This window comes from Nilaparvata lugens, chromosome 2, assembly GCF_014356525.2.
Source record: "Nilaparvata lugens isolate BPH chromosome 2, ASM1435652v1, whole genome shotgun sequence".
Taxonomy (NCBI): Eukaryota; Metazoa; Arthropoda; class Insecta; order Hemiptera; family Delphacidae; genus Nilaparvata; species Nilaparvata lugens.
Window position 1 is genome coordinate 2,835,572 of NC_052505.1, and position 20,773 is coordinate 2,856,344.

Below are 20,773 nucleotides of genomic sequence, written 5' to 3' on the forward strand. Positions count from 1 at the left end.
AAAATCTACGTTTTTATAAACTATTTTGTGAAAACGTACACATCAAAATCATCAAATCAGAATCAGCTGACTTCAAGGTTATTTTACAGCCCTAGGGCCGTGAAAATTTTACCGGCCTGGTCAGAAAACAATCACTTTCGGCCTCCATATGACGCACGAAAACCAGCTCATTACATCCAAGGGGGGCGAAAAATACTATTATGCAACTGAGCCTTAAGCACATCTCAGAAAAGAGAATTCCATTCCATCGACCCATCGAAATATGGTTCCCTAATTTACTAGCGAAGAATAATATTGTAGCTTATATTTCTTCTGGAAGAATACTTAGCGCAAAGATACTTGTTCAGTTCGAAAGTGCGAACAGAATGATTACGCAACTTTTTAATATTACAGAAGCAGGGAAAGAACGTTTAGATGAGAGAATTGCAATTGAATATACAAAAGAAGAAGCGAGCCTTTTTGTTCCGTGTACTTATTAATTTCCCAAAGGTCTCGAGGGGGTGGAGCTATTTAGCAAGTCAGTGAAGGCTAGCGAAGCATGCCTACTTGTTATGTAGAAAAATAGTTTAAGTTACTTGGACATGGATCTCTCTTGCAGGCCTGAATAAAACTCTAGTCTCGGCTAACGCCTCGTCTAGATTCATCATTCTTGCCCTGCAAAAGGGCCCTTCCCGTCCTTGTGACGTAATAGTATATTTCGCACCTAGAGACTTTTCCGGCTCGAAATCGGTTTTCAAGCTTAGAAAAGATTGAGAGCCGGAAACACATTTTTGCCCGTGGTGCGAACTCTATTTTTCACCACACGAAAAAATAAAACAATAATTATATATGAGAATAATATTGTTTATGAGGCACTTCCAAAAAGAAAACTGAAAGGTCATAGCTCTAGCAAATCTGAGGTAATTTGAATATCAGGAAATATAAGTATATTCAAGTATATATTGTCCAAGTATATTTATTCTCTACCTGATTTGTCTAAATAACCTAAAAGTTTATGTTTAATCATGATTTAATGTGGGAGGTTGAGTTTATTCCGATGTACTTTCCGATTCCTTAGATTCCGATGAACTTTGGAAATGCTTGTACGATATACTTTATACTTTTTATTCTTTCAAATTACAATAAGATGATATTATTATAAATGTTTTGATTCTTGTATAATGAAAAGTTTTTTGATCAGCTGTTTTAGCGCACTTGAAATTTGGCTAATCTGAATGTCAACAATGCTTGTCATTGACTGCGGAAGTTTAGGTTAGAAGTTCTATCCTACTCTGAAAATCGAATTTGAATAATTTATAAAATATCTTATCTGTATCCCATTCACCGAAATAAAATGATTGTATCTCATTCCAGAGTACTTTATTCAATTCTAGAAGCATAAACTGATTCCGTTTGTAAAATCTACGTTTTTATAAACTATTTTGTGAAAACGTACACATCAAAATCATCAAATCAGAATCAGCTGACTTCAAGGTTATTTTACAGCCCTAGGGCCGTGAAAATTTTACCGGCCTGGTCAGAAAACAATCACTTTCGGCCTCCATATGACGCACGAAAACCAGCTCATTACATCCAAGGGGGGCGAAAAATACTATTCTGCAACTGAGCCTTAAGCACATCTCAGAAAAGAGAATTCCATTCCATCGACCCATCAAAATATGGTTCCCTAATTTACTAGCGAGGAATAATATTGTAGCTTATATTTCTTCTGGAAGAATACTTAGCGCAAAGATACTTGTTCAGTTCGAAAGTGCGAACAGAATGATTACGCAACTTTTTAATATTACAGAAGCAGGGAAAGAACGTTTAGATGAGAGAATTGCAATTGAATATACAAAAGAAGAAGCGAGCCTTTTTGTTCCGTGTACTTATTAATTTCCCAAAGGTCTCGAGGGGGTGGAGCTATTTAGCAAGTCAGTGAAGGCTAGCGAAGCATGCCTACTTGTTATGTAGAAAATTATAAAAAAGAATATGAGTTTAACAAATGCTGAGCTCATCGCAGAGCTCTTGTGAGGTCCACGTTATGATGGCAGTGGAGAAATATATTAGAACAGCGTTGCCGACTCTCTACCTTGCCACTGCCTTCTATAGAGGATAGCTGATACCGTTATATCTGATGTAACAATGAAAATTTTCTGTCTTGTTGAAAATGGACAATTATCATGTGCCAGTTTCCGAGCTCGGGATTTAGCTACGTTCTAGCATAGAGAAACAATAAGGAAGTAGATATCCCATGGTATAGGGCGTTTATGCTCCAACTTCTACTGTTATCTAAAGCCGATTACTGTCGATTATTGTCGATTTTTACTTTTTTGTTGGGGTGAGAGTGTACGAACGGCACAGTATGAGAGTCTCCGAGCGTCACACAGCTTCACGGAAAAGAACTACTAGGACTGTCGGCTTGAGATAACAGTAAAAGTTGCGACATAAACGTCCTATACCATGGGATATCTACTTACGCTATTGTTTCTTCATGGTTCTAGACTTTAAACAGCTGGAGTCAGAAAATTGGCTTTCCAAAACGCAGTCACAGTCATAGTCACGTTTAAATTAAATTTTGAAAAACTTGATAATTGAACACAAAATAAAGTGAAGTGAAAAAAGTGTAAAGTTTCAGCTATTTTGAATTATTTGGGAATGTTTAACTTCGTCAAGGAAAAGCGTTTCCAATATTATAGAAATGAGAAAATAAAGATTGTTATTTCTGCAATCAAAGACTACGACTATGCTCACTACCTCCGTAAACAAAGTCGTAGTGCATTCGTGTGACGTCAGCACAGGTAGGGCTCCTACGCCAATGATATATACACTTGCTGATCAATAATATATATCAGCTGAAATCAACAAATTCTTATTGGTGTAGGAGCCCTACCTGTGCTGACGTCACACGAATGCACTACGGCTTTGTTTACGAAGGTAGTGCTATGCTCCGTTTCAGAGAGCCATTTTTCTGACTCCAGCTGATTGAAGTCTAGAACTTAGCTAAATCCCAATCTCAGAAACCGGCCCTATATGTTATTCGTTAATAAATAGTATATTTCGCACCTAGAGCAGAAAATGAGATTTTTCCAGCTCGAAATCGGTTTTCAAGTCCGAGGCCGTAGGCCGAGGACTAGAAAAGATTGAGAGCTGGAAAAACATTTTTGCCCGTGGTGCGAACGATATTTTTCGCCACACTACAGGTATTGCTGACAAAATAAATAAAGAATACTCGTTAAGCTATCGTACCTATCTCTTGATTTTAGTGGTAGAAGATTTGCAGTCAGGATTTCAGATTCTTTTAAAATTTCACTTGGAATACCACAGTCATCTTCAAGCATTTTTGAAAATTCGGAATGCACTAATCAACAATAAATAATTGAATAAAACTGGTTGCGAAGCGAATTAGTTTGATTCGAAACTGGAACTGAAATCATGGCGACTTCAGCTGATGATGAAAGTGGACACTCGCCCGATCTAGCGGATGACTTATTAACTACTTCCATGAGCGGCTGCAAAGAGACAACTTTCCGGCCTAGACCGGAAAAGAAACCCTTTTCTGACGTCGTCTGCAAACAAGGTCTTTCAGATCTACGTAGGGACTGGAAAACAGCTGCTTTCTGTGCAGTGTGGCGAAAATATATTTTCCGATGATTGGATGATACATTTCTATGATTGAAATTTAATTTTCTGTTGATTTATTAAATTGCTAAAAACCGATCTGGCCAAGTTGCCGGACTGGAGAAAGATAGCTCCATCTGCTTTGTCGAATGATAGACAGGGATGGCAGCACCAATGTTATTCAAATACTGTTATTATAACGTAGACCTCACTAAAGCAGAAAATTTTCAGATAAATCTCATGTACGATGTATATCAGCAATCTTTCTTTTTAATAAAATGAATCGTCTCATCGAAAAATGATTTATTTTTTCCAATATCTTCCTACAAGGTCTATTGTGTAGCTCTACATCCTTTGTCTCATCATTTTCCCGTGAAATTTATCTTCATATCTCAGGGAGATCACTACCTGGATTAGGCCTCATCAAAAATTAATCAAGGGGATTTGGAGTTTTTGTTTGGGGGAATGTCACATAATACTTCCCCCCTGGAACAACCTAAATCTTTCTCAACTATATATAGCCTTATATTGAACGTTTTGTTATGAGATTGATCCAACTGAAATCCTAATATTGTTTGCCGAATTTTGGAGACTTGATTATGCAATCAATCGATGTATCTCTGTGATATATGGGATCAATCTAAATTATGGGATCTTTCTATTATTACATTGATTCAAATGAACTCTAAAAATAATGTTTTGTAAAATTTTGAAAACTTGATTGCGGATCAGTCTATGATGTAGTGAACGTAGGAGTAACAGATGAGATTCGATCCCCTATTTTTACTTTCCTTGCCCTATTACCATAGGTAAGGAAAGTATTGCTTTCTGAAAAAAATTAAGGTACCCCAATTTCTGAATTTCTATACGTTTCAAGGTCCCCTGAGTACAAAAAGTGGTTTTTGGGTATTGGTCTGTATATATATATATATATGTGTGTGTGTGTGTGTGTGGTGTGTGTGTGGTGTGTGTGTGGTGTGGTGTGTGTGTGTGGTGTGTGGTGTGTGTGGTGTGTGTGTGTGTGTATGTGTATGAGTGTATGTGTGTCTGTGTACACGATATCTCATCTCTCAATTAACGGAATGTCTTGAAATTTGGAACGTGAGGTCCTTACAATATAAGGATCCGACACGAACAATTTCGATCAAATGCAATTCAAGATGGCGGCTAAAATGGCGAAAATGTCGCCAAAAACAGGTTTTTCGCGATTTTCTCGAAAATGGCTCCAACGATTTTGATTAAATTCATACCTAAAATAATCATTGATAAGTTATCAACTGCCACAAGTCCTATATCTGTAAAAATTTCAGGAGCTCCGCCCCATCTATGCAAAGTTTGAGTTTAGATTCCCAATTATTGGGTCTCAGATATAATTTAAACGGAAAATTTTGAGTGGAAAAGATTAAGCATGAAAATTTCTTCAATTAATGTCCAGTAACATTTTCACCTAAAATTGAAATTAAGCTCGAAATTCGAAAAAAATGTGATTATCAAATTGCAAACTGTTGATTCTATCAAATCATTCACTATGAAGAGATAGCAGACCTCGTATGTCTCCAGCGTTATTGTCCTGGCACCAGCTGGCTTAGATCTTTGTTTATAAGTAGACTTGTGATGCGCGTGAACACTAACGTCAGGTGATCAATTCTCATAATGGCAAGGTTTTTGAGTCTAGGTTAATGGTTTATCAAAACAGCCTTCGCCAAAACATCGTCGAAGAAATAAAGCATGACACAGTCAATAATGCGGGAAATAATACTCTTTCTACTGTAATATTATATTGTATGGGTGAGATAGTTTTGTGCACGTTTTCCAACCACTTTGAAATTTCCAGTGTGAAGTAGCTATTTCCATGTCACGTCAATTATTTCAGGGACATTTGGTGATGTGCTGATATTACTTAGATGTATTCATGATCATATATGAACATCTATCAAATAAACATAGATAATAATTGCACAATGAGCAGAGTCTGTTCCCGTTGTAGATGAGTTTTGTGAGATTTAAGTCAATGATGAGGGCCTGGCTACTATTTAACCCTTTTAATCAATACATGATTTGTTTACTGTAGACATTATCTCTACAGTTACTAGTAGTTCTGTGAACAGTAGACCTCACGCAGTATTCTCATCCACAAGTACCTGATTGAAACTATAGACCTTATGGAAACACAGCAATAGACTGGCTTCTCCACACATCTGTGTAATCACTCGTCAGCTGATTTATGATGAATAATTCTATAGTCTGATTTTTACTCCAAAATTGGCGTATGAAGAAGGCTCCTTTTCCTTTTATATTATCATTGAAATGCAAAATTCCCCAAAACCTTGTATATATGTCGACGCGCAATTAAAAAAGGAACATACCTGTCAAATTTCATGAAAATCTTTAACCGCGTTTCGCCGTGGATGCGCAACATATAAACATTCAAACATTTAAACATTAAGAGAAATGCCAAACCTTTGACTTGAATCTTAGACCTCACTCCGTTCGGTCAACTATGTAATATTTGAAACGTGTCATATTATGTGATATTGGAATATCTTGGAACTTTTATTGTTCTATTATACTCATGTTAATATCATGATTTACTATACTCATGTTAGTATCTTGCGCTACAACAATTTTGTATTATTGCAAATGATCTATTGTTGATTTGTGTGCTACATTTGATGAATTAAGCTTCAATGAGAAATGATTATTATGATTGAACTCAAATTTCTAAAGTCTCTAGCCCGGTTGCAAGAAAAGCCGGTTAAATTTCAACCGTGATCAATTCCACGAGAACCAATCAGGGAAGACTTTTTTTGAAAAGACGGCTGTAATTTTATTAAACACGATTGAAATTTAATCGGCTTTTGTGCAACCAGCACCTAGAGTTAGAAATTTCCAAAGTCTCAGAATATATATCATCATAGAGTTTTCAATTGATCTCGATTTTCATCGTATTTCATGTGTTTTTCACGTTTGTCTGTTTCAGTGGAGGTTATGCTGTTAGTGTGGGGTATTCGACTGTGCATAGTGGTCAGAAAAGCGCCTTCAGAGTTCAATGAGAGCCGCTTCATATCAATGGCCATCTACAATGAGTTCCTTCTATCTGTGTTCCTCAATGTTTCTATGTGAGTAACCATACCATAGATCTATAACACATAGAGGTACACATCATCATTACTGAAGTGGTACCACAGTGAGGTCCACGTTATAGTGGGAGAGTTTGGTTCTAGTGTGGTCCACGTTATAATGGCAGTGGATAAAGAAAGAAGAATAGCGATGCCGATTCTCTGCATTAATAAATTATATTTCTACACTGTCAAAAACATAATCGTCATCGTTGTTGACCTAGAAAAGGATAGTACCACCGGCTTTGTCGAATGATAGACAAGCATAGCAAAACCAAAGTTGATCATATACTGTCATTATAACGTGGATCTCACTATAGTAAAGGTAATTGCAATCCTTGTCTATCATTCAACAAGGCGGATAGCGCTATCTCTTTCTCGCTTTGCTCTGTTGCCAGATCGTCTTTTAACAATGTAGAATTAATAATTCAATAACAAAATATTCCGTATCAAGGCTGTGCAAATGCTAAAAATAAACTGTCTCCTGGTGATATTTTACAAAGTTTTTCGATTTGTATATCATCAAGCTTTCAAAATGACAAATGAAAATTCATTGGACAGTAAAACAGTTGAACGTTTGGTTTCATTGTTTCAAATATACTGAACTCATCACAGAGTATCGATTGAAAGTTATAATTAAGGGTGTGCAATGGCTAAAAATAAACTTTCTACTAGTAATATTTTTCAAAGTTTTTCAACTTGTATATCATCAAGCAATCAAAATGGAAAAGTTTTTTCGGGAAAACATTTTTTTCGATCATTACTTTTTGAGATATGAGCACCTAAAGTATTTCTAGGACAGAACATTTAAAATTCGATAAGAGATGATAAATCCATGAGATTTAGAGGATATCCTCATGATATTGTTGATTGAATAAACAAAAATTTTCTGGAGATATAAGTTTTTGGGAAAGTTATTCAATTTACTAGAATCGACCAAAATTAACTCAACTGAGACACTTATAAAGATATGTTATTTTCGGTAAATTAAATAACTTTCTCAAGAATCAATATTCTCAGAAAAAAATCATTTTCAAAAACAAAAATTTTCTGAAAATATAAGTTTTTGAGCAAGCTATTTGATTTACTAAAATCGACCAAAAATAATCCAACTGAGACACTTATAAAGATAAGTTTTTTTTGGTAAATTGAATAACTTTCTCAAAAATTAATATTTTCAAATAAAATTCGTATTATTCTATCAAAAATGCCATGAAGAATGTATCCTCTAAATCTCATGGATTTATCTCTCACCGAATTTGGAAAGTTCTGTCCCAAACATTTAAACTTTAAGGTGCGTACAGACTTTCGCTCTGCTCCGCAACCGAACGTCACTCCAGCAGAGCGATTGATGATCGACCGGGGAGCAGCAGTGGTTCGACCGGGGAACGCGAGAAGATCTAACATCTTCCGTAACGTTCATGATGGGTGCGTGGGCGGCGCGACTGTGGTTCGATGGAGGAACGAGGGCGGTACGAGGGCGGTACGAGGGAGGAGCGTGCTCGGTGCGGGTTGGAAGAGCGTATATGTGTACGCAGCTTTAGGCGCTCATAATAAATTATCGATAAAAATGTTTTCCTGAAAAAACTTCTTTATTTTGATTGCTTGATGATATACAAGTTGAAGAACTTTGATAAATATTACTAGTAGAAAGATTATTTTAGCCTTTGCACACCCCTAAATGTAACTTTTAATCGATTCTCTGTGAGAAGTTCAGTATATTTGAAACAATGGAACCAATGTCTCAACTTTTTTACTGTCCAATGAATGGGCACAAAAGTTACTCTGATTAGGTAAGTTATAAGTAAAGTCAGTGAAATCATGGTGAAAAGATAGAATAAAGATACAAAGATATCCCACAGTATGGTTTGGAGTGTTAATTTTCCGAATTCCACTGTTTACTCAAGTGTTGTATGGCCTTTATAATCCAAATTTCACTTTTTGTTCAAGCCACATATATAGTCCACTGTTTGATAGTCCACGTAGTTTTTTTGTAAACATATTATGTGACGCTGTTATACTGAGGTCCACGTTATAATGGCAGGGAAGAAAGATAGGAGAGCAACGTTGCCGATCCTCTGTCTTGTCAATGCCTTCTATAGAAGGTAGCTGATACAGGTTTATTGATGTAATGTTAACTGTTCATTCTCGTTTACAATAATCAATTATATTTTATTAAGAAAAAAATTATATTTTTCAATAATTTCATAATGAAATTTCAATATGAAATATTTTGTTAATTGATAGCAAAATTACTGTATACAGATATCTGCCTTCCAACTTCTGTACTTTTTCCAGAAACTACCACGTTTTATTCTCGTTTGTATCAACTTTGTAGCTTCTACAATGATCTAATTATGAGTTGGAATAGAAATATAATTAACGAATAATAATGACCAACTCAGTGGGTTGTTTCAAACTCAACGCAGTGATGTGCTCTTCAGTGAAATTGATAGCTGGAAAATTATATTTTATTAAGCAATAAATTATATTTTTCAATAATTCCATAATAAATTCTTATAACTAAGATGAAATATTTTGTCAACCAATTAGATTCTATTCTACATTGTTAGAAGACGATCTGGCAACAGAGCAAAGCGAGAGATAGCGCTATCCGCTTTGTTGAATGATAGACAAGGATAGCAATACCATTACTAATCAAACACTGCCATTGTAACGTGGACCTCACTATAGTCTCTCTTTCTGTACCGTTAATACACTCTCACCCGAGCAAGACAGTAATAATCGATAATAATGTATTATTGAACGAAAATCCTAAATAAATGCTGCAAATCACCCCGAAGACCTCTGCTACTGCAGACATTGACAACAGGGCTAACAGCTAGATGGAAATTCGATGAGAACTACTATCCAAAAATTAGTTGCCAGCCCGGGAATCGAACCCGGTACCTCCCAATTGCCAGTCAGGAATGCTTACCCACACAACAAACTGACAATCTCTGGATAGCAGCGCTCATTTTATACGAAGCCATAGCGACCAAATAGTTACAGATGGAATTAAATAGAGAATGCATTGTGAACATTAAACAGAAATGCATTCTCTATTTAATTACATCTATAATCGATAATAGCCGACAGTAATTGGCTTGAACAATTATTGATTTAATTTAATTCAGAAATATTTTTTCAATTTTAAAAATGATTTTTGTGTGTTTTGAATTGTAAATTGAGTGTGTAATAGATGAATGTTAAGTGACACATAACCTAGCTACATTTAGACTGTTGTATAAATTAGAATTGGAACCGTTTTGGGCTTATAAGCCTGTGGTACTTCTCTGTAAGTTATTTAATTCTGAATGACTGGATAAAAATGAATAAACAAATGATGAAATTCTCAACATAAACGTCTCATAATATGGGTGAGGAAAGGAGGAAAAGAAGAATACTTCTTATGCTATCTTTTCTCTCTGCTCAATTCGATATAACTCATTTTACAGGTCTCACTATAGTAAACATATTCCATTTAAATGTCAGATGTCTCCTTGACCCAATATTGCGTAGAGTAAAAATCTGAAAATCAGAGTTGCTTATTTATCACAAGAAACTCCGCCGTAAAACTTTTTAATTACTTGATCCGAGAATTTGGATGAAGTCTGTACTTTTTAAAAATTACTGAGATTAAATCGAAATGCTGATTAGCTTTTTCTTAGTGCATCCCATAATGGTAGCAATTTTGTTCAATTACCTTTATTACCATGTTGAAGAAACTTTTAATAATCATTAGTTTGTGCTGGAACTTTCTAGCTGCATTGCAAAAGTGGATAATTATCATAGACTAATTACGGAATGAGTTACTGTCTGGACGACAGTGTTTATCAGACCTATTATAAAAGCTGCTCCACTGGGATAATCCTTTTAAAAGCTGCAGCAGTTATTTCGAGTGGATTTAATTTGTTTCTTCAGTAACTTGGGTAGGTCAGCTGCTATGCACAACCACAGGGAAAAGATTGCATAGTCTTGTGCTATCTTTCTTCATGGGACATCTTATAAGTACAGCTACGTTTGGAGACTGGTAATAATACTATCCCTCACTAAATACTAGGAGATTACCTTTGACAAACAATTCACTAGGATTCTAATATTTTATCGTAGAAAGTTTCCTCTAAAAGTTCTTAATAACTCAATATTTCCAAGTTCTGAGAGTTTATTGGATGTAATCATTCTATTATCTTCGGTTTTTAATCAAATCAGATTCAAAATTTCTAGTTTATCTATTTCTGGACTGAAAAGAGGACTCAAATCAATTCAAGTGGATAGCATAACCTATAATTCTTATTCATTCATAACTCTACCTTCATTGTATTATCATTCATCCCATCATCATCACCTAGGCTTGAAATACTGCTAGAAAGTCGCCTTTGTAAGATAAAAAATGAATAAATAAATGAATTCTCTTATCACAGATTACATAGATAATCATCAACCCAACATTTCTATTTTGAAAAAGAAAGGTATTGAGGTTGTGCAAAGGCTAAAAGTAAACTCTCAACTGGTGATATTTTTCCAAGTTTTTCGATTAGTATACTATCAAGCTATCAGAATGAAACAGTTTTCTCAGGAAAACATTTTTTTTCGATCATTACTTTTTGAAATATGAGCGCCTAAATCCATGAGATTCAGAGAATGTATTCTTTACGGTAGTGTAGATCGACTAGACAAATTTATTTCAAAATATCAATTTTTGAGAAAGATCAAAATAACCGAAAATAACCAAGGAAAACCAATAGTTGTTATTTTTTGTAAATTGAATAACTTTCTCAAAAATTGATATGTTTGGAGACTTTTTGTTTTAGTCAATCAACAATACCATGAAGAATTCATCCTCTAAATTTCATGGATTTATCTCCCACCGAGTTTGAAATGTTCTGTCTCAAAAATCTAAACTTCAGGCGCTCAAATCTCAAAAAGTAAAGATCGAAAAAATTGTTTCCCTGACAAAACTTTTACATTTTGATAGCTTGATGGTATGAAAATCGAAAAACTTTGAAACATATCACCAGTAGAAAGCTCATCCTCAGCCTTTGCACAGCCTTGAATTTGAAATATCATTTGAGCGAATGACTGAATGAATGAATTATTAAGTGAAATGCCCACTTTAGAAAGCTAATAACGACAGTATTTTCCTTTACAGGTTGTTTCTTCAGTCACCAGCGAATCCTGATCTCCTGTACATTATATTCTTTTGCCACACTCAGCTGACTGTGACCCTGTTATTGTGCCTGATATTTGGAAGCAAGGTTTGTAGATTAATTATTGATAGATTTCATCTCCTAAAAACCTATGGTGTACAAATTCAAACGTGTATAACTTCAAATGAGGTCAATATATGGATATTCAAGCATATTCTTTGGAAACTGAGGAATGAATGATATAAAATTATATTTATTTTGTATATAACAAACTAGCCGTCAGGCTCGCTTCGCTCGCCATATCCGTCTAGCTAGGGGGCTCCGCCCCCTGGACTCCCGACTGGATCGTCCAAAAATGAGATCAGCAGGCTCGCTTCGCTCGCCTGCATTTTTCATTTGAGCATTTTTATCATATGTTAGGACAATCCAGTCGGGGGTCCAGACTAAACGTCCGGCTAAACGGATATGGTGAGCGAAGCGAGCCTGACGGCTAGAAATATAATATTTCCAGTATTGAAGTAGCAGTGTCCAATCAATTTTTCCGCGATAAATGCATTTAAATCTTCAACTTGGTGCCAACCTAACAAAATCAACTCAACTTAATGCCAACCTGACAAAATTATTAATTTAGTTACCAGTTAACAACTGTTTCGAAGAGGTACTCTATCTAGATTATAGTTCTATAGTAACATATGATATGGAAATTTCAATTATAACTAAGAGATTGGGAGAAGAAGAATATACATGCTAAAAGACGAACTTTAAACCCTCAAAAACAACCCTTAGAGTTGAAATATTGCCAAAAGATTTCTTAGTGCGCCTCTAAAGGGCCAACTGAACTTACCTATCAAATTTGAACGTTTTTGGTCCGGTAGATTTTTAGTTATGCGAGTGAGTGAGTGAGTGAGTGAGTGAGTGAGTGAGTCAGTCAGTCAGTCAGTGAGTGAGTGCCATTTCGCTTTTATATATATAGATTTTCAAGTGTAATTATAATTTGTTTCATCTTTCTGATCAACCGAGATACAAAATTTTTAGTATAATGTATATTTGGACTGTTAATTTTTGTGATCTTTATAAAAGTGTTCTCATAACATCATTTGGACTATTTTTATCAAAATTAGGGAGAGGAACAGTTTTGGGTTTATCCTGTTGATTCTCTCCCAATCATTAATTTGATGTTGTGATTAAGGAATGTAATAAATGTAAATATAACAAATAAACTTTGTGGAAATTATAAAGAACTGAAAATTTTGTAAAGTGGACAACTACAAGGCTTAATCTGTTTCGGACTATGTTGTAACCTTATCTTAATTTTAAAGAAGAATAGCACAAGGTCACTTTATTGTTTTCTCTCACTATCATTCTTAAAATTGGTGAAGAATGGAGAATAAACATAATGGATAAACACATAACGATTGGATTTCCGTTTCATGTATTACATTAAAAACTGGAAACAGAACTGAAATATCAATCTGTAGTTTTAATTGAGAAAAATGGAAGTTCTTCCACTTACAAAATTGTCCAAACAATGTATCCCTTGTTGACTATAATGAGGTCCACGTTATAACGGCAGTGTTCTATGAGCAATGGTATTGCTATCCTTGCCTATCATTCAACAAATCTGATAGCGCTATCTCTTCCTCGCTTTGCTCTGTTGCCAGATCGTCTTTTAAAAATGTAGAATTAACAAAATATTAAATCTTAATTATGAAAATTCATAATGAAATTATCGAAAAATAGGAGTTTTTGCTTAATGATATATGATTGGTTATTGAAAACGAGAATGATTAGTTAATATTGCATCAATAAAACTGTATCAGCTACCGTCCATAGAAGGCATTGACAAGATTGAATGAAAAAGACTAAGAAATTGTCGAAAAACCACTGATTTATTGATAATTGTTTATCAGAGATTGACAATGGTGTAATAACCGAAACCGGTCTTTCTAATTATCAATAAATCAGTGGTTTTTTGACAGTTCCTTAGTCTTTTTCATTCAATAAGAATAATTACCACAATATCAACTTCTCAACTACACAAAAAGCATTGACAAGACAGAGGATCGGCAACGTTGTTCTGCCATCTTTCTCCACTGCCATTATAACTCGGACCTCACTATATATAATTCATTTTGATCATTTTATAATCTCTGTTTCTTATTTGTGTCATGTTACAGGCTTACATGGTATTCAAAGGCCAAGGAAATCGGACAGCTCATCTAGTGCAACCTACAAAGCGACAAGCAATAAATATTTCAATAAGCCAAGATCTGTGAACTCACAGTACAATGTGTCTATCAACTCATCAGCTGGAGCATTGGACCAGACTTCCATAACGGAGAAAGATGTACAGGTAGGTTTCATCCAATTATTTATCAATATAGTTTATCATAATACATTTTCAGCTACTCCACTTTATCAAGTACAATATTCAAATAATAATTATTTTTTCCTACAGTTACGTTGAAAAGTGGCCATTGCTGCACTGATTACAGAACGCAAAGAATCACTTTTCCGCTCTAGTGCGGGAAAAATTTTTCTGCACTCCAGATTTGCAACATGGCAACGCAAAATACTTAGTAGGTTATATGGAGCAACAGTGCAGCAAAATCAAAATGAAGTTGGTAACAGTGACTGCTGTGGCTGCTATAGTGAGCAGAGGTGCAACCAAGCACAACGCGCTAATTATTACATTATATATTATAAGCAAGGACAACATTTTTATTCAATTTGACAATAAATTAAGGTTTTTATCAATAATAAAATTACACAGAAAAACATTTGATGCATTCCAGGCAATTTTACCCATAATTACCCACTTTTCATATTCAATGGTAACTGTAGGAAAAACTTAATGTGAAATACGTGCGCAAAGTTCCTCTGCTGCACTCAAGAAACCATTCCGCCCTCGCCTACGGCTCGGGCGTAAACGTTTCTTTCGGTGCAGCAAACTGTCACTTTGCGCACTAGTTGCACAGATAACTATTCTAATTGAACGAGCGTTGGCGAGATCTCACTTTTGACACTATCAAAGCCAAAGTCGTTGTCTTTCAGTTTGTATGTTCTACAATAACTTTAGAGAGAATTGATCAATCAGCTTTCAATTTTGAACACGTACTCTTCAAAATTTTTCGTTTGAAACAAAATTGACTCACTCCTTCGTACTTTTTGAGGATATGGAAATAACAATGAAAGTGCATAATGGAAAAGTTTTGTGATAATATTTCATTTAGTCAGCGGAAGAATTTATTCATTCAATTACTTCAGCTTTTCCATTCATTCATTCATGATATCAGCTGAGGCTATCACAGAGCTAACACACAGACAGTCCTTCATCTTTGACACATGATTTCAGCTGGTTAGCATAATTCACAACTTTTAATAAAATTAGTGGAATTGATGGAGATATTGTGAAATCCTATTATATTGAGCGAGCAATTTCTGTATTTCTATATCTGGTTCTTCCATATCTGTTTATTCTAATATTATCTGGTTATTCTTATATCTTAATATTTATGTTCAACGGATCTCGAAAACGGCTCTAACGATTTCCACGAAATTTGAAACATAGTAGGTTTATGATATGGAAATTCGATCGCGCTAGGTCTCATCCTTGGGAAAACTCGCTGAACGACATTGAAATTATAAATCATCCTTGGCTGAAACAGCTGTGGATAGTAAAAAAGTGAGTGAGCGAGTGAGAATGAGAAAAATCAAAATATTGCATCCCCGAAATTCATAAGATGACATATAGCCAGCTGTGAAATATAAACACGATCATTTTAGGGAATATTGTGTTCTGTTTATCAATAAATAAAAATAACGAGCGAAGCTCGGTGCCCCGATATCCTCCCCATAATAAGAAAACAAAGATATTGTCAATACAGCTGATGATGCTTTGGTGAACGGGAACCCATGGTACTGTTTTAAAGTTTTTAATAAATTTCCAGTGAAATTTGACAATATCTTTGTTTTCTTATTAGAACTTTTACATCAACAAACTGATATGGATTGAGATATCAATGTGCTGTTCCCGCCATTAGTTTTCTCTTGTCAATCAGTATCGAAATTATGTATCACATCACCACCTTCTCATTAAAAATCAATAATTTTGATTCGTTCGAAGGTCGAAGATGTTGAAGCGACAGAGTAATCTTTTATTTCAAATGAAGCCTACTGTCAAATTATTCATAATTTGATAATTAAACTGTTTTCATAATTTTCACCTCTTCTGTATAAATGGAAGTTGCGGGTTTCAAAGATTACAATACAACAGTATACCAGAAATCGTTGAAATCCTTGATCGGATCGGAGTGGGATCGGAACGCTGTATGATAAGTGTAGATTGGGCTACTAGACTTGCACAGAGAAAACTTCTATACGATTGAATATTCAGATATAATTATATTAAATCAATTCAACTTTCACATTCTATTAATTTGTTTTTCATTGTATAAATTTTATTTTTCTGTATTCAATGTCATTAATAAAAATATTTAGATATACAGAGTGTTTCAGAAGTGGTGTCGAACATTTTAGGGTATTCTTCCTGGATGATAGGAGACTACAAATGTCGTATTTTAAGTGTCCAAAACTCAACGGTTATCCTTATGGCTGCCATTTTGTTTTTCCCACTTAGAAATTTTTATCTCAAGAACAAAATGATGTATTGATCTGAAATTCGGCATGAATATTTATGCTATGAAGACTCAATTTATAAAAAATAAAATAAAAACCTTTCAATGTGAATTTTCAAAATGGCGACCATTTTGAATTTTTGATTGCAAATTTCACGAAAACCGTTCACTTTACAGAAAATTCACAGCAGACAAAAAAGTTGGCAAATTTCATCAAAATTTCAAGAATACTCATTTATTGAGATTGGTCAAAGAATAACAGAGAAATTTATCATTTTCGTATTGCATGCATGACCACTTTTCATAATTTAAAATTAGTTTGACCACTTTTCATAATTTTGAATTTTTGATTGCGAATTTCACGAAAACCGTTCACTTTATAGAAAACCCACAGGAGACAAAAAATTTGGCAAATTTTATCAAAATTCCAAGAATACTCATTTATTGAGATTGGTCAATAACAGGGAAATTTATTATTTTCGTATTGCATGCATGACCATTTTTCACAATTATCAACAACAATATTACATTTTTAATTCCAATTGTATTCAAGATGAAGCTTTGAAACTCGGTATGGACCCATATGGCCATTCAGCTGATTTTACAATGTTTTTCAGATGCTCTTCTTTGGTCATAATCATGCATGCTGTACGAAAATAATTAATTTCTCTGTTATTCTCCAACCAATTCCAATAAATGAGGTTTCTATGAAGTTTTGATAAAATTTGCTAACTTTCATGTCTCTTGTAAATTGTCTATAAAGTGGACGGTTTTCGTGGAATTTGCAATCAAAAATTCAAAATGGCCGCCATTTTTAAAATTCACATCGAAAATTTTGGGTTCTATTTTTCAAAGTTGAGTTTTTATAGCGTAGATATTCATGCCAAATATCAGATTGATGCATCATCTCGTTCTTGAGATAAAAATTCCTAAGTGAAAAAGACAAAATGGCAGCTATAAGGATAACCGCTGATTTTGGACACTTTAAATAGGTCATTTTGTAGTCTCCTATCATCCAGGAACAATACCCTAAAATGTTCGACACCACTTTTGAAACACCCTGTATATCTAAATATTTTATAATTAATATCGAATACAGAAAAATAAAATTTATACAATTAAAAACAAATTAATAGAATGTGAAAGTTGAATTGATAATTATATCTACAATACCCCAAAATGTTCGACACTACTTTTGTAACGTTCTTTAGATTGAAGATTGTCCCCTATTGTTTTACTTATATCTAATGTGAAGGGGCAAGGTATGCAACCCGCAGAACAAGGAAGCCTGCCGTAGAATGCAGTAGATATTACTAAGAAGGGGAAAGGTATGCAACCCGCATAACAAGAAAGAATATCTCAAAAAAATCATGGTGCAGGTTATTTTTGGTAAACTCTTGTCAACTTTTTTCAGTCTAGAGCACTAGAGCATGGTTTCTATAGTGAAGTCAACGTTATAATGGCAGTGGAGAAAGATAGGAGATCAACGTTGCCGATCCTCTGTCTTGTCAATGCCTTTTATAGACGGTAGCTGATACAGGTTTATTGATGTAATTCTCGTTTAAAATAATCAATTATATTTTATTGAGCAAGAAATTATATTTTTCAATAATTTCATAATGAATTTATATGAATGGGAACTACTGAGATTTTGCAAATAGTCAAATGCTAATGAATTAATTATTTATTCATTTATTTATTTTTCCTACAGTTACGTTGAAAAGTGGCCATTGCTGCACTGATTACAGAATGCAAAGAATCACTTTTCCGCTCTAGTGCGGGAAAAAAATTTTCTGCACGCCAGATTTGCAACATGGCAACACAAAATAGTTGGTGGGTTATATGGAGGATTAGTGCACGAAAACAAAAATTAAGTTGGTAACGATGACTGTGGTTAGATTTAGATAAGAATCATTTCAATGGCTACCCTACATTTATGATAAAATCCCAATCTAGAAATCCAAAACAAGAATAATGTTTATCTGAATCATAATTGAATAATAGCTTCTCATCATTTAATAATAAATAATGTTAATTTTCTATTGACAGTAATAATTATTTCAACTCCAAGCAATGAGAAATGTAGCAAACACACATTATGAAATTCGAATTTTCAGGTTGCCGATCCTCTGTCTTGTCAATGCCTTTTATAGACGGTAGCTGATACAGGTCTATTGATGTATTTCTCGTTTAAAATAATCAATTATATTTTATTGAGCAAGAAATTATATAAATAATTACTCAAGAAACCATTCCGCTTCTTTCGGTGCAGCAAACTGTCACTTTGCGCACTAGTTGCACAAATAACTATATTAGGTTAGCACAAACAATACAATGATCGGAAAAGCAAAAACAGGCTATTGCACAAAACTTCTTCAATTTCCTAATTTAGTTTCAAATTGTCCAAATATTATACATAGATTATGTTCATTTCAATTTTCTATACCAAATCACAATCTGAGAATATAGATTAGAATAAAACAAACAATTTTAAATTCGGATAGATTGATAGTAGCCTAACGCTTTCATAAAAAATGAAACAAACTTTAAATTCACAGAATAAAGAATAAAGTCACTTAAGTTTCGAGCTCGAAAATATCATGGTCACCTTAGCTAGGCTCCATAACAGCTAATTGAAAATGAAAATGAATTTTTTTAATTATCATTAAATTATCATTATCTAATTATCATTATTAAACGAAAATCGAAATCATTAGCATTTGAATGATTGCAATATCTCAGTAATTCACATCTGTAGACTGGCTGGCCGCTATGGCTTCCTATAAAATGAGCGCTGCTATCCAGAGATTGTCGGTTTGGTGTAAGGGTAAGCATTCCAGACCGGCAATTAGGAGGTACTGGGTTCGAATCCCGGGCTGACAAATGATTTTTGAATAGTAGCGCACATCGAATTTCCATCTAGCTGTCTACCCTGTTGTCAATATTCGCAGTAGCAGAAGTCTTCGGGGTGAATTACAGGATTCAATTTGGATTTTCGTTTAATAATAATGATAATGAATTTATATAATTCCGATGGAATACTTTGTCAACCAATTATTGATTCTACATTGTTAAAAGACGATCTGGCAACAGAGCAAATCGAGAAAGAGATAGCGCTATCCGCTTTGTTGAATGATAGACAAGGATAGCAATACCATTGCTGATCAGAAACTGCCATTATAACGTAGACCTCACTATAGAAACGATAAATGACTCTTCTAGTGTAATCAATATTTATTTATTTATTTATTTTTTATACGTGGATACAATAACAAATCATATAAATATGATTGGGAAGGAACAACAGGCTTGGCCTAAAACTATTCCATTCCCAAATTTTGATTACATGTCCAAAAAATAGGTTATGTTTCTTCTGTAAGAAGTTCAAGCTCAACTTTCGTCCAAAAAAAAATATGAGATGTGAATTTTGAATTTAGAAAAATTAAAACACTAAATTATAGTTAAATATTACACTTTATTATCACTGCACATTGTATTAATTAAGTTATTTTTATGAATTTTGAAGCCAAAAATACACACAAATTCTCACAAATATGGGAAGGCATCAAGTTTACACGCGTAATGGGCCTACCAAACATAATACTATAGCCTGAAATAGGTTCAAATCTGTGATTAGACGCTTTCAAGCCTAGCTGCCACGAGTCTTATTGAATTTCATCAGATATAAATCCACCTGTTCGCTACTTGGGGCTTAAGTAACGGCTGGAAACAATAATACAATCGCCTCCACATAAGAGAGTGACAGAGAGGGAATGCTTTGACAGAGTAAAGGAAGGAGAGAGAGGGGATGACTTGGCAGAGTAGTGTAGCAAGAAGTTAAGGAAGAAACGAGAGGGAAAGACTTGGCAGGATAGTGGTGTGGAGGGAGAAAGATGTAGAATTGTGCCGAAATCAGCTACTTGAGCCGTTTTCTGGAGAGTTTCCGATTTCTGGCACAAGTCGACAAACGAACCGGGCTCCAGCAACAGAACTGGAGAAGACCGAAAATTGGATTACCTAGCTCTCCGCCAAATCTCTCCGCTCTTCAGTGGTGTGTGGCTGGAGAAGGGCTGGAGAAGTCAAGTTACAAACCCTTGCCTGGAAACCTCTACCTCTCTCCCCCTCCTCTCTCTCACTCTCTCACTCTTTCACTCCCTCTCACTCCACTAACCACCATAGCAACACCCTACCCTGACGGATTGACACTTCCAACTCAGAGTTCAGTTACAAAACGTGACGATTCACTGCTGAAATCTTGAGGGTTGGG

The 20,773-nt window shown here is 34.6% G+C and overlaps 1 protein-coding gene across 1 annotated transcript in view; it reads left to right on the forward strand.

The window, feature by feature from the left end:
- LOC111053690 (probable G-protein coupled receptor CG31760) overlaps positions 1 to 20,773 on the forward strand; it is a 463,503-nt gene that overhangs the window by 413,230 nt on the left and 29,500 nt on the right. The window contains 4 exon segments of the mRNA XM_039419962.1: positions 6,581 to 6,719; positions 11,872 to 11,977; positions 14,047 to 14,071; positions 14,074 to 14,222. Coding sequence (XP_039275896.1) covers positions 6,581 to 6,719; positions 11,872 to 11,977; positions 14,047 to 14,071; positions 14,074 to 14,222 — 419 coding nt within the window.